Raw genomic sequence first — 12,119 nt, 5'->3', positions numbered from 1 at the left:
TGCGTTACCTAGCATCGTCTATGTCGTCATCAGCCGGCGTCCATTTCTTACTGCGAGTTTCCTTTCCGCTCTTCTTAAGATTCAGCCGGATGTCGTTTGTTGACTTTTAACAGTAGACATGGTCACAAAGCGGCTTCACAGCTCTAGCTCAAATTCCTGATGGCTAATCATGCTAATAATATTTTGAGTGTACGTGTATTTGATATGTTATGCGGAAATAAACTTTATTGAAATAATAACGTGAGACAGTCTGCAGAAAGTCTAAATTATGCACAGCTCCTTTTTTTTATATACCATTCTCCACAGCATACTCGTCTTAGGCGGGGTTTTGCCTTTCCTCATTAAAAACAAACCAATCTTCTTCGCCACAATTAATTATTCATGTCTATATGTTATCTTAAATTTGTGGAGCATGCGCAGTTAGTTGTTTTTCTTGAAACGGTTTTGTGAGGACACGGTTTCTTTCTTTCTTTTTTTCCTCAGAAAGGTTTCACTCAGACTGAGTCTTTGTTTTTGTTTTGTTTTTTACCTGTAGTCCTAGCTGAAACCTACCTCCCCTCCTAAGGCTTTATCCTAACTCGTTAATTGGTATCTGGCCTCAGTTATTTGCTTCTGAAGATTCAGGCTGGTACAGAAAAAAAAACAACAGAATTCATCTAACTCAATACACACTTAGACTAGAACTTGATCAAACATTGTTCTGTGGATTTAGATTGTGCTTCTAAATATTGACTATACATATAGATTCGATTATGCTTAGGTAATCATTCAAAATGTTGGTCATACATATTGAATACACTTCATTAACATATCCAAATGTTAGTTACACATATTGATTACACTTCATAAATATTTTCTATACACCACGGTCGGACGACTTCAACGTCACCACCACAACAACTCTTTCAATCTTTATTTTCACACACAATACAGTTGGAAAATATTATAAATTGATAAATCTACAAATTGGAAAGCTGGAGTTGGAATAGTTTGCATGAGCGCGAGTATTAACACAACGAGGATGTAGTGGATGAGATTTCCTGTTCGGTGTGATGACGTTTAATTCCCTTGACAACCTCTGTAGTACCATTTAGTCACTTGTTAGTAACCGTGTTTTTCAAGACATGTAAAAGCTTTTTTTTTAAATCCTGAGTGGGGTATTACTGGTGTATTTTATGTCGTAGTATAAAACGTGAACATATATTGAGCTTGTGTTAACCACAGATCTTATTTCTGGCATTAAACCAAAAAAACCCATTCAAAAACCCCATTGCCTTCGGGATGATGGATGTGGAGTACACAGAAAAATAAAGTCGAGATCACGAGAAAACAAAGAAAATATTAACAATGCATGGCCGCTTAGGGCTTCCGTACTTTTCCTAACACTCCTTATAGTTTTTACAGTTTATTTCTGCATTTAGTGACATGCTTTTATCAACAATGAGTTGAGTCTGAATGGACGGAACTGTGGGTCACTTTTTTTTCCCCGACACAAAAGGCATTGAATAAACGCATCATACAAAATTCATTCATTCTTTAAAATTCACTAATTCATTTTTCAAACTCATCCCCAGCAAGTTTACTTTCACGTTTACATCATATTTTCACAACTGAATACAAGTTGACAAGGACTTAAATTAGTAAGTACTTGTATTGTCTTTTTTCATACTGAACTAACCTCTCAACACTGTGATTAGAATGATGCTACCCTTAGTCCCTGTCCTAGTGAACTAGCATGAGGATGTGTTTTCTGAGAGAGACTTCAGAGCACTTCTGTAACACACTCTGGATAAGAGCATCTGTAAATGCATTAAATATAAATGTTAATGTTAATCTGTTCGTGCTTTTTTCAGTGTGCTTGATCGATATCTTTCATATGTGTGTCTATGTACAGTATGTGTAGTGAATATACAATATCTCACAAAAGTGAGTACACCCCTCACATTAATGGTGGCCACCATTATTTTCCAGGACTGCCTTAACCCTCCTGGACATGGAGTTCACCAGAGCTTCACAGGTTGCCACTGGAGTCCTCTTCCACTCCTCCATGACGACATCACAGAGCTGGTGGATGTTAGAGACCTTGTGCTCCTTCACCTTCCATTTGAGGATGCCCCACAGATGCTCAGTAGGGTTTAGGTCTGGAGACATGCTTGGCCAGTCCATCACCTTCACCCTCAGCTTCTTTAGCAAGGCAGTGGTCATCTTGGAGGTGTGTTTGGGGTCGTTTTCATGCTGGAATACTACATACTGATCATGCTCTGCTTCAGTATGTCACAGTACATGTTGGCATTCATGGTTCCCTCAATGAACTGTAGCTCCCCAGTGCCGGCAGCACTCATGCAGCCCCAGACCATGACACTCCCACCACCATGCTTGACTGTAGGCAAGAACACTTCAAGCCGGAGGACTTTGACAGGACAGGTCAGACATTTAAGGTTTAAATTCAGGGTTGCCAGAAATCACTAGAAAAGTCAACACCAGTTTCCATGTTTTGATTTAATCCCCCCAAAAACACAATATTATCAGCAGACATGGACACTGTACTGGGGAAACCCAACTAAAACCGATAAACAAACAAAAAGAAAACTACTCAAATGTAAAGACAGAAAATGTGCTTAGTTATAAATAAATCATTTAATATAAAAAAATAGATATTATAATAACTTCATAAAATGATAAATGAAATAATGTTTAATTACTATGGGTGGCATTTAATATCAATTTGACATTAAGCTTAGTTCGCTATTTTTATTTATTTTTTATATAAAAAAAATATTCACAGTGCCATCTGCACACATTTCATTTTACATCCTGGGCCCATAACCTGTTGTTATGTGAAGAGATGACGGACAATCATTTAAATGGAACTTAAATAAATTTACTTAAACACCGTGACACATGGTAGCACATGTATAACACAACTTTCCTAACGAGAGAGAGAGAAAAACGTATCATAGAAAAAGGACAAGTCTCGGAACATGTGCGCCCTCTAGTGGCTGGTATAAACATTACAGTCATACAAACTTGAGCTTGAAACAACCTTATATCACTTATTGCTTATATTCTGTTTAACATAAATCAGACTATTCTGGTAATAGTGTTTGTATTCCAACAGTAATATCCTGGACCTGACTTGTGGCTCCTGGACAAAAATTAAGAAGCAAATGTCAGACACCAAACATTTGGTGATTGTACTTTGGGGAAGAAACATTTATGTGTGTAGTATCTATTTCTCTATCAGTGTAGTGGATGAATGCTTAAGTTGTTTTAAAAAGGTCATACAGGAAGTGAAGCTCTCAGCAGGCTTACCTGGAAGGAACTTGGTCTATCGCTGATGGATGTAACCAATTATAGAAAAACTATAAGGAGTGTTAGAAAAATGGACAAAACTAGGTTAGAAACACACATTCAGATCCAGGCAGATTCAGCAATCCTCCTTTTATTTTTTATCCAAAGACAGGAGACTTCAAATTTCACATGAAAGTCACAAATAAGAACATGTACAGCAGTCTTCTTACACAAAACAGGATGCTACACATAGGAAATAAAATACACGTACACTCAAACTATTATTAGCATGATTAGCCATCAGGAATTTGAGCTTGAACTGTGAAGCTGCTTTGTGATCGTTAAAAGTTGAATCAAATAAGAGCGGAAAAGAGTCGACTCATCTGTGAGTGACTCATCACTAAAATTCAGTAAATTCAGCGATAAATGGGGCACCATCACCATCTTTGACCTAGAGGATGAGAAATGCTGCAAGAAACAGATTCTGAATGGCAGCGATTACAGCGTGCAGGAGTTTGTCTGCATGGCGTTTTCTGCTGACTCTAAATACCTGCTGGGCCAGGCTGGAGGACCCACATGGACCCTCTACTTCTGGCAGTGGCAGGAAAAGCAGCTTATCGATTCTGTGAAGACCACGAGGAATGGCCTTATTAGTCAGGTAGAAATTCTGAATGTCTTGTAGTTGTAAGTGAAGGCGAGTGAAATTTGTAACCGAGGTAAACTCTACCACATCAGCCTCACCTCCACCGAGATTAGCGAGGTAACAGAGCAACACGCAGTGTGATGAGTATACAGTAATATATAGAAAGCCAATGAATTGAAAATGTACTGACTTCTGCTTCTCCGTTGATCCTTTGTTTCAGAGTAAGAAGTCCCAGTTTGAATTCCTGTCTCACTCTCTTCACTCGGAGAGCATCACCGGGATGTCCATCTGCACATCAAAACCCCTCGTCGCCACCTGTTCAAAGGACTTCACCGTGCACATTTGGGACTACAAGACCAAGTAAGAGCTGTTAATGTTTTTTATTTTTTTTTTTTTAACATAGCGCCTTTCTCAAACTCAAAGAAAATAAGATGACTGCATTATTTCTACATAAAGTAAATATTGGTCCACCTTATCTTATTATATTATCTTATCTGATAGCAGTTCATAATATGAGAGTACATGATATAAGAGAATTTCCTTTCAGTTTCTAAGCGAATAAAACAGAGGTGAATTCAAAACTCGTGTCCATTTGTGTCTTAATTAGAACGTGCACAGGTGGATCTAGTGTGTGTGTGTGTGTCTGTGTGTCAGAACATCCTCTCGAGGAACATCACTGTGGGTCAAAAAGACACCCGTGTGAAAGCACCCCATATATGCAGCAATCAGTTTTTTCTCATTTTCTCCGCAGTTCCCACCCACACATCACAGCAAAACACACGCAGATACTAATAAACTGAGCCAAAGGACAGAGCTGCAAAATTACGATTTGTTCTGGTCTGGAATAAGGAAACAATACAAAATAAAATGGTGGAAATGATGCACAACACAAGCATCTGTTGATTTCATTTATTTCTATATTATTTCCATCACCTTCTGATGGCCAAGGGTAGTGTCAAATACCTGGATATCCTCTAATGCAGAGACCTCCCACAAAATCTTTATTTTTCTCTAATTCACCTTGCGCTGCACCGTATGTACATCCATTACCCTTGTTGTTCTGTCCACCGTCTCACTGAGTAGAAGTGAAATGGTGTCCATGTGGAACCATCCACGGCAATCTTTGTTATCAATGTCTGGTACGAGCCTGCGGTTCACTCCAGTTTCCCCTCACACCCACCTGAGCTATAAGCTTTATCAAGCCTAGAACATTACTCCCCCGCAGTGGTTTTTCACAGTCTCTCCAATGGCTGGCCTGTACTGGCTAGTAGCACCACTAGTTAGTAAGACTGGAGAATAAGGACAGCCAACAGTACGCCTAATGCCTCTGTATTTATCTTCTGTGAGTCCTCGGAGACTACGACTTACGCCCCTTTAGCGGAGCTCTCCTGAGCCACACTGCTGGACTCTGGAGTTGATGCCATCAAGGAATGCCGGGTCATTACGACTCACTGCATTTAGGGAAGTCCTCCTGATATCTCCTCCCCGCCCCCGCCCCTGTTCCTGTTCCCAACGCTCAGTGTCCAAACCCTACTGCTTGCCCAAGTAAAACAAGGAGGTACTCATTAGGCACTCTATCACTGTCAGATCTCGGCTTGCACGCGTCCCCACACTAGACTACTGTATATCCAAGTACTAGACACCTCCCTGGCGATCATCTGGTCTTCTATGTGGTGTTAATGGGTGGAAATCTGACATGGTCCGATGCAAAAACTTGGCCTCGTCTCATATTCAGGGGATTCCTTGTTAGCCTCTGGTTTACTGGCAACTGAAGCCTGGACTCTCCCGGTGGGATCACAGAGGATGCTGCTGCTGAAATAAAAAGAAAGTGCATATGCTTTTTAAGTGCTTTAAACCAGGTGAAGACATTTTAGGCATGTCCAGAGTGCTGTACCTCACTGTAGCGGATTTCAAAAATGACTAAAGTGTTGTGCATGACGCTCTAATAAAATTTAAATGAATTAAAACCAGATTCTAAGGCTGTTACAAAATACTTGGAGGTGTATGCTCATGCATCTTATATACTATTTATATATAGTTTTTCTTATTATGAGCCTGAGGTGTTTTAACTGTATGTATGTTATGCATTGTAAACATTTTTAATATAACTCAACATGCTGAATGACCACAGGCTCTCCCCCCCCCCCCCCCAGCTACTTTCTACAATTATGAAAGGAAATAAGAAAATAAAAGTGTATAATAAAAGATATTCGTCTCTCTTCTGTTACTTACTGTCGTCACACTGCACATTCTTCCTTTTGAGGCTGTTCAGTAGTTGCTCGTGCATTAATTTCTGCTCATAGAGCTGATTAATCAGAAAGCCACGCTCCTGCACAGATGGAAAACTTGTCAAAGTATCTATTTCTATACGGTTTTAATAATTCTAAGTCTACGCATTTAGTTCTAGAAAGACGCAAAAAATATCTACCAATAAAACATCAAATTAAAGCTTGAAATTAGTAAACTGTCTACAAAGAGGTTTAATTATCTCGTGTTTGGTTTATTTAAGGTATTTTCACATGCTAAGAGGTCATTTATGGTGATGCTGCAGCTTGTGTTCTTATGTAAAGTCTGATCACATTACTCCAGTTTACACCGGCTGCCTGTTAAGTTTCCTATCGACTGCAATGTTTTTCTGATGATATACAATATAAACAGTTTACACCTTTATATATATACACATACAGTGCATCCGGAAAGTATTCACAGCGCTTCAGTTTTCCCCCATTTTGTTATGTTACAGCCTTATTCCAAAATGGATTAAATTCATTATTTTCCTCAAAATTCTACAAACAACACCCCATAATGACAACATGAAAGAAGTTTGTTTGAAATCTTTGCAAATTTATTAAAAAATAAAAAACAACAAAAGCACATGTACATAAGTATTCACAGCCTTTGCCATGACACTCAAAATTGAGCTCCGGTGCAACCTGTTTCCACTGATCATCCTTGAGATGTTTCTACAACTCGATTGGAGTCCACCTGTGGTAAATTCAGTTGATTGGACATGATTTGGAAAGGCACACACCTGTCTATATAAGGTCCCACAGTTAACAATGCATGTCAAGAGCACAAACCAAGCCATGAAGTACAAGGAATTGTCTGTAGACCTCCAAGACTCCAAGGATTGCATCGAGGCACAGATCTGGGGAAGGGTACAGAAACATTTCTGCAGCATCGAAGGTCCCAATGAGCACAGTGGGCTCCATCATCCGTAAATGGAAGAAGTTTGGAACCAGCAGGACTCTTCCTAGAGTTGGCCGCCCGGCCAAACTGAGCGATCGGGGGAGAAGGGCCTTAGTTGGGGAGGTGACCAAAAACCAAAAACTCTGACAGAGCTCCAGCGTGTCTCTGTGGAGAGAGTAGAACCTTCCAGAAGAACAACCATCTCTGCAGCACTCCACCAATCAGGCCTGTATGGTAGAGTGGCCAGACGGAAGCCACTCCTCAGTAAAAGGCACATGACAGCCTGCCTGGAGTTTGCCAAAAGGCACCTGAAGGACTCTCAGACCAAAGTTTGAACAAAGATTGAACTCTTTGGACAAACTTGTGAAAGTTGTTGCTGGAGTGATTACAGCAAGTAGGAATCTCAGAAAAATGAAAAACAATGTTTATGGATCTTAGATTTCTGCTACTGGTTTTTTTAATGCGGACATAATGAGACTATTAAGCTCAGAAGACACCTGCGGATTGAATAAAATCGAAAGTAAACGAGGTGAAATCTGGAGATAAACACATAAAACAGGCATCGCTTATCAGCAATGGCCTCCCGAGATGATTTACTTCATCATCACTGAAAAACCCCCATACAGCTTGATTGCTTATATCAAGGAAGTGTTTGCTTCAAAAAGGAGAATCAAAATTCAACTCGAAAACTTCCAAAGGACATCGTACCGGTCACATGTATAGAAAACAAGCTGAATGATGATTTCCCATTTCATTTTCTGCACCCATTGACACGACAGAATTCAGAATTTCTCTTGGCACTTGAAAATCCTGAAGACAGACTGAAGGAAATTGCAAAGCCTGAGCTTTTGGAGCAAGCCTCAGAATTGACTGTAGGATCAGAAGTCACAGTGGAGCAAAATGGCAAGTGGCTTAAAGGTGTGGTTAGATACATCGGCCCGCTCTCTGAGTCAGTACTGGATCCTATTATAGGAGTATTTTTTGGAGTTGAACTGCAGGGAGAAGATAAGGGCAAAGGCCACACTGATGGAACCTTCAGATACCAAACCTTCTTTAAATGTCAGAAAGGTTGTGGCGTTTTTGTCCCTTTCACCAGAATCAGACCACAGCATCCCAAACGTCAGCGCCAATGCTTAACATCCCAGAGCCACTCTCTGTTGGAGATCGCGTAACCTACATTCTCGATGATAAAAGCGGCTGTCAGCATGGGATGGTCCTGAATATTCTGAAAGATGGCATGATTTTGATTTCAACGGTATGTTGTTATTATACAGTGCTACTAAACTCTCAGTTCTGATTGGTCAAAAGGTGTGGATATAACAGTAGCTCGTTCAGTAGTTATGGAGTTCTAAGGTTTATATTAAATGTGCTAATTTTAATGCATTATGATTTTTATAGTAACAGCTTGCATGGGCTGGTATGGCATTTGTTCCATATAAATAAAAATTTTAAAAAAGCTCAAAAAAAAAGAAAGAAAAAAGATTGAAGTCTTTGGCCTGAATGGCAAGCGTCATGTCTGAAGGAAACCAGGCACCAGTCATCACCTGGCAAATACCATCCCTACAGTGAAGCATGGTGGTGGCAGTATCATGCTGTTTTTCAGTAGCAGGAACTGGGGGACTAGTCAGGATTGAGGGAAAGATGAATGCAGCAATGTACAGAGACATCCTTGATGAAAACCTGCTCCAGAGCGCTCTGGACCTCAGACTGGGGTGAAGGTTCATCTTCCAACAGGACAATGACCCTAAGCACACAGCCAGGATAACAAAGGAGTGGCTACAGGACAACTCTGTGAATGTCCTTGAGTGTCCCAGCCAGAGCTCAGACTTGAACCCGATTGAACATCTCTGGAGAGATCTGAAAATGGCTGTGCACCGACGCTCCCCATCCAACCTGATGGAGCTTGAGAGGTCCTGCAAAGAAGAATGGGAGAAACTGCCCAAAAATAGGTGTGCCAAGCTTGTAGCATCATTCTCAAAAAGACTTGAGGCTGTAATTGGTGCCAAAGGTGCTTCAACAAAGTATTGAGCAAAGGTTGCTTATGTACATGTGTTTTTTTTGTTTTTTATTTTTAATAAATTTGCAAAGATTTCAAACAAACTTCTTTCATGTTGTCATTATGGGGTATTGTTTCTAGAATTTTGAAGAAAATAATGAATTTAATCCATTTTGGAATAAGGCTGTAACATAACAAAATGTGGGAAAAGTGAAGCGCTGTGAATACTTTCCAGATGCACTGTGTGTATATACACACACACACACACGAAATATTTAAAACACCCCTACATTCCTCAGATGAACACAGAAGCTAGTGTAGTAAGCACGCCCCCTCATGCAGAACTCTATTAGCTATTTAGAGTGAGTCAGTGACTGAGTGACAGACAGACAAGCTGGATCCCTGGGGTGCTTCACACTTTAAAAACTTGAATCAGGCAAAAAAACATTGACAAGAAATCATCCTTACCTTCACCAACTTGGAGTATCTATCTTTCTCAAGCTTCATATCTCTAACATGCTTTGCCTTCTCTTGCGCCAAGATCGTGTGGAAGTCTTTCAAGTACCTGGTTTCCTCTTCCGTGACCTCAGCATTCACTCTGATTGTCCCCTAGCACAGTCATCACATTCAGTTAGGTATAAGCATACGAGGCTGTGTACTCTCTGTGTGTATATATATGTGTGCGTGTGTATGTATTATTCTGACATCTTGTGTATGTATATGGCGTGTATGGAGCTCTATGAAGTTCTGCTTCAGCTTCATCGGCTCCTGGATGAATCGTGCGCAGCTGCGGATGTCATCCTTCATCTTTTGCACCACCATATTGATGTTTCTGACCTGTGGAAACAACGACATTAGAAACAATGGTACCTGTGATAAAACTGTAATGCTTATTAACCGTATCACCAACAATATGAGTAATAACTACATGCCGAATCCTGACAATGGAATAGCAGAGGACACATTAGCGAAGAAATGATTCATTATAAACAAAACATATTGTGGTGAAACAAACCCGCTGTCTCTCTGTGAACAATTCTGTGTTGTTTGATTTCAGCTTCTCCTTCAGGTCATAGATGATATCCTCATTCTTCCTGTTGTTTAGCACCAGCTCGGCAGCAGCCTAAAATAACATCCTCTGATCAGCTTGTCATTAATAATAATAATAATAATAATAATAATAACAATGCAGTAGTACCCGTCATTTGCTGTATAAAATCTGACATAGTGTTATACTGTTAAATTCCTTACCTCGTCTAACATTTCTTTCTTCTCCTGTATTTCTTTCTCAAGTCGTTGGATTTTGCTCCTTTCTTTGTAGCTCTTTTTCTCTTCACCCTTTTTATGCCAGAAGATCATCTGGACCAGTTCTTCCTGCTTGTCTTCCAAGCTCATGTCCTCGTTTTGAAGCATGTGCTGGAGTTCTTCAATGAAGCATATCTGCAGGAACAGAACAGACTCCCTTCTTATTTATTGTATTAGGTCAATCTGTCTTCATTTATTAATGGCTGTACAGATATCTTATTCTAAATTTATACCACACACAAATATGTATACTGCAACATAAACAGAGAATTACGCCACAAAACATGCTGTAAAGTGTGAATAACTGAATGCTTGCAGTGTTAGCAGTGTGGGTGTGTAGTGTGAACTTCACCTGGTCATCAATGGTCTTGTTTTTCTCCTCCTTCTTCTTATTCAAAGCCTCGATGCGTTCTGTCGCATCATCGAGTTGGTCCTTCAGTTTCTGCATGTTCTCCTTCAGCTGACGGATCGTGTCTTCCTGATCTTCCATCATGCGCTTCATTTTCAAGTACCGTGATATCTTAAAACAAACACATGCAAGTATTACTTACACAGTGTGTGTGTGTGTGTGTGTGTGTGTGTGAAATCACATCATGATTGACAGTGCTGGTGTTGACAAGGATTTTAAAACGTATCGGGTGTATACTTTGTACACATTTCTATGTCTAGCAAGTGGTAAAAATGTACATTTTGTGGTCTGTTGTTTGATTCCCACATGCACCTGCTTTAAAAAGCTGCAATGATTTTTAAGAAAACCTAAAACACTCACATTTTTCTCCATGAGTTTCAATTCATGCTCAGCCTTCAGCCTGATGTCCTTCTCCGACTGGAGATCGTGTTCGTAGTTGCGGCAGAGTTCCATGACCTCAGATTCAGCCACCTCCTTAATCCTTACCTGCTTCTCCTCAAAGTTCTTCGCTTCCTGCTCCAACTTGGCCCGTAGCTGTAAAATGGAGATGGACAAGGAGATGCACATTACAGTGTAAACTCCAAATGTACTAATCCCAAGGCTAGACTGAAAACGGATCCCAATTCCCCACATAGTGGACTTTATAAACAGAGCTGGTCCACATATGCAACAAGTATATCAGTGTCTAATAGTCGGATTTTGAGGATACAATAAAGTCAACTATTCCTTAAATATTAATGGTAACTGTACCTCAGCTTCATGTAGGCACCCTATCTAGTGTCCTATGTGTTAAATTTGGCACTAAAATTTTCATCCACAAAAACAGGCTAAACTAGCTAGATACAGATAACAATAATGAACAAATGAAGAAAACAGGAGCATCCATGCAAACAGTGAGCACTTCAGCGGTATGGCTTCCTTACCTCCTGCAGCTTGGCTTCATAGGCCTGTTTCATGTGCTCCATGGCACAGAGGTGGCTGTCCTCAGTATTGCGCAGCTTCTTCGCATGGTTCTTCTCCATCATCTGCATTTTCTGCTGCAGCTCATGGTACAGCTCGTCCTGGTCAAGCAGGCCCTCGATGCGGCTTTGCTCTGGGAACAAAATTAGCCATGCATTTTAATTGTACTATTGTAGTGCAGGAAGGAGCAGTCTAGAAATTAATGGTTATATTTTTATAATAAATTGTTCTAATGCAGCGGAGCTTTCAAAGTGCAATTTCAGGTGACCCAAACTTTATGTTAAAGTATAAACAAGCCATTCTATGCTGACATATAGTGAGTGTAT

General features: G+C 40.1%; 1 protein-coding gene across 2 annotated transcripts in view; it reads right to left on the bottom strand.

Annotated features, from left to right (window-relative positions):
- Window positions 1-4,829: 4,829 nt before the first annotated feature.
- The window catches only part of LOC128619700 (cilia- and flagella-associated protein 57-like), a 20,870-nt gene continuing 13,580 nt past the window's right edge, over window positions 4,830-12,119 (bottom strand). The window contains exons 15-23 of one of the 2 annotated variants that reach the window (XM_053644052.1): window positions 11,757-11,926; window positions 11,194-11,367; window positions 10,777-10,944; window positions 10,371-10,559; window positions 10,135-10,242; window positions 9,825-9,956; window positions 9,588-9,728; window positions 6,167-6,263; window positions 4,830-5,743 (exon numbers count right to left, since the gene is read on the bottom strand). In XM_053644052.1, the coding sequence (XP_053500027.1) occupies window positions 5,601-5,743; window positions 6,167-6,263; window positions 9,588-9,728; window positions 9,825-9,956; window positions 10,135-10,242; window positions 10,371-10,559; window positions 10,777-10,944; window positions 11,194-11,367; window positions 11,757-11,926 (1,322 nt within the window). In that variant the 3' untranslated portion in view covers window positions 4,830-5,600. Of the gene's footprint in view, window positions 5,747-6,166; window positions 6,264-9,587; window positions 9,729-9,824; window positions 9,957-10,134; window positions 10,243-10,370; window positions 10,560-10,776; window positions 10,945-11,193; window positions 11,368-11,756; window positions 11,927-12,119 lie in introns of both variants that reach the window. The other variant, XM_053644043.1, reaches the window with a different exon arrangement.

The sequence above is a fragment of the Ictalurus furcatus genome, chromosome 2, assembly GCF_023375685.1.
Source record: "Ictalurus furcatus strain D&B chromosome 2, Billie_1.0, whole genome shotgun sequence".
Taxonomy (NCBI): Eukaryota; Metazoa; Chordata; class Actinopteri; order Siluriformes; family Ictaluridae; genus Ictalurus; species Ictalurus furcatus.
Note: the sequence above shows the minus strand (reverse complement) of the source record. Positions and strands in the feature narration are given on the sequence as shown.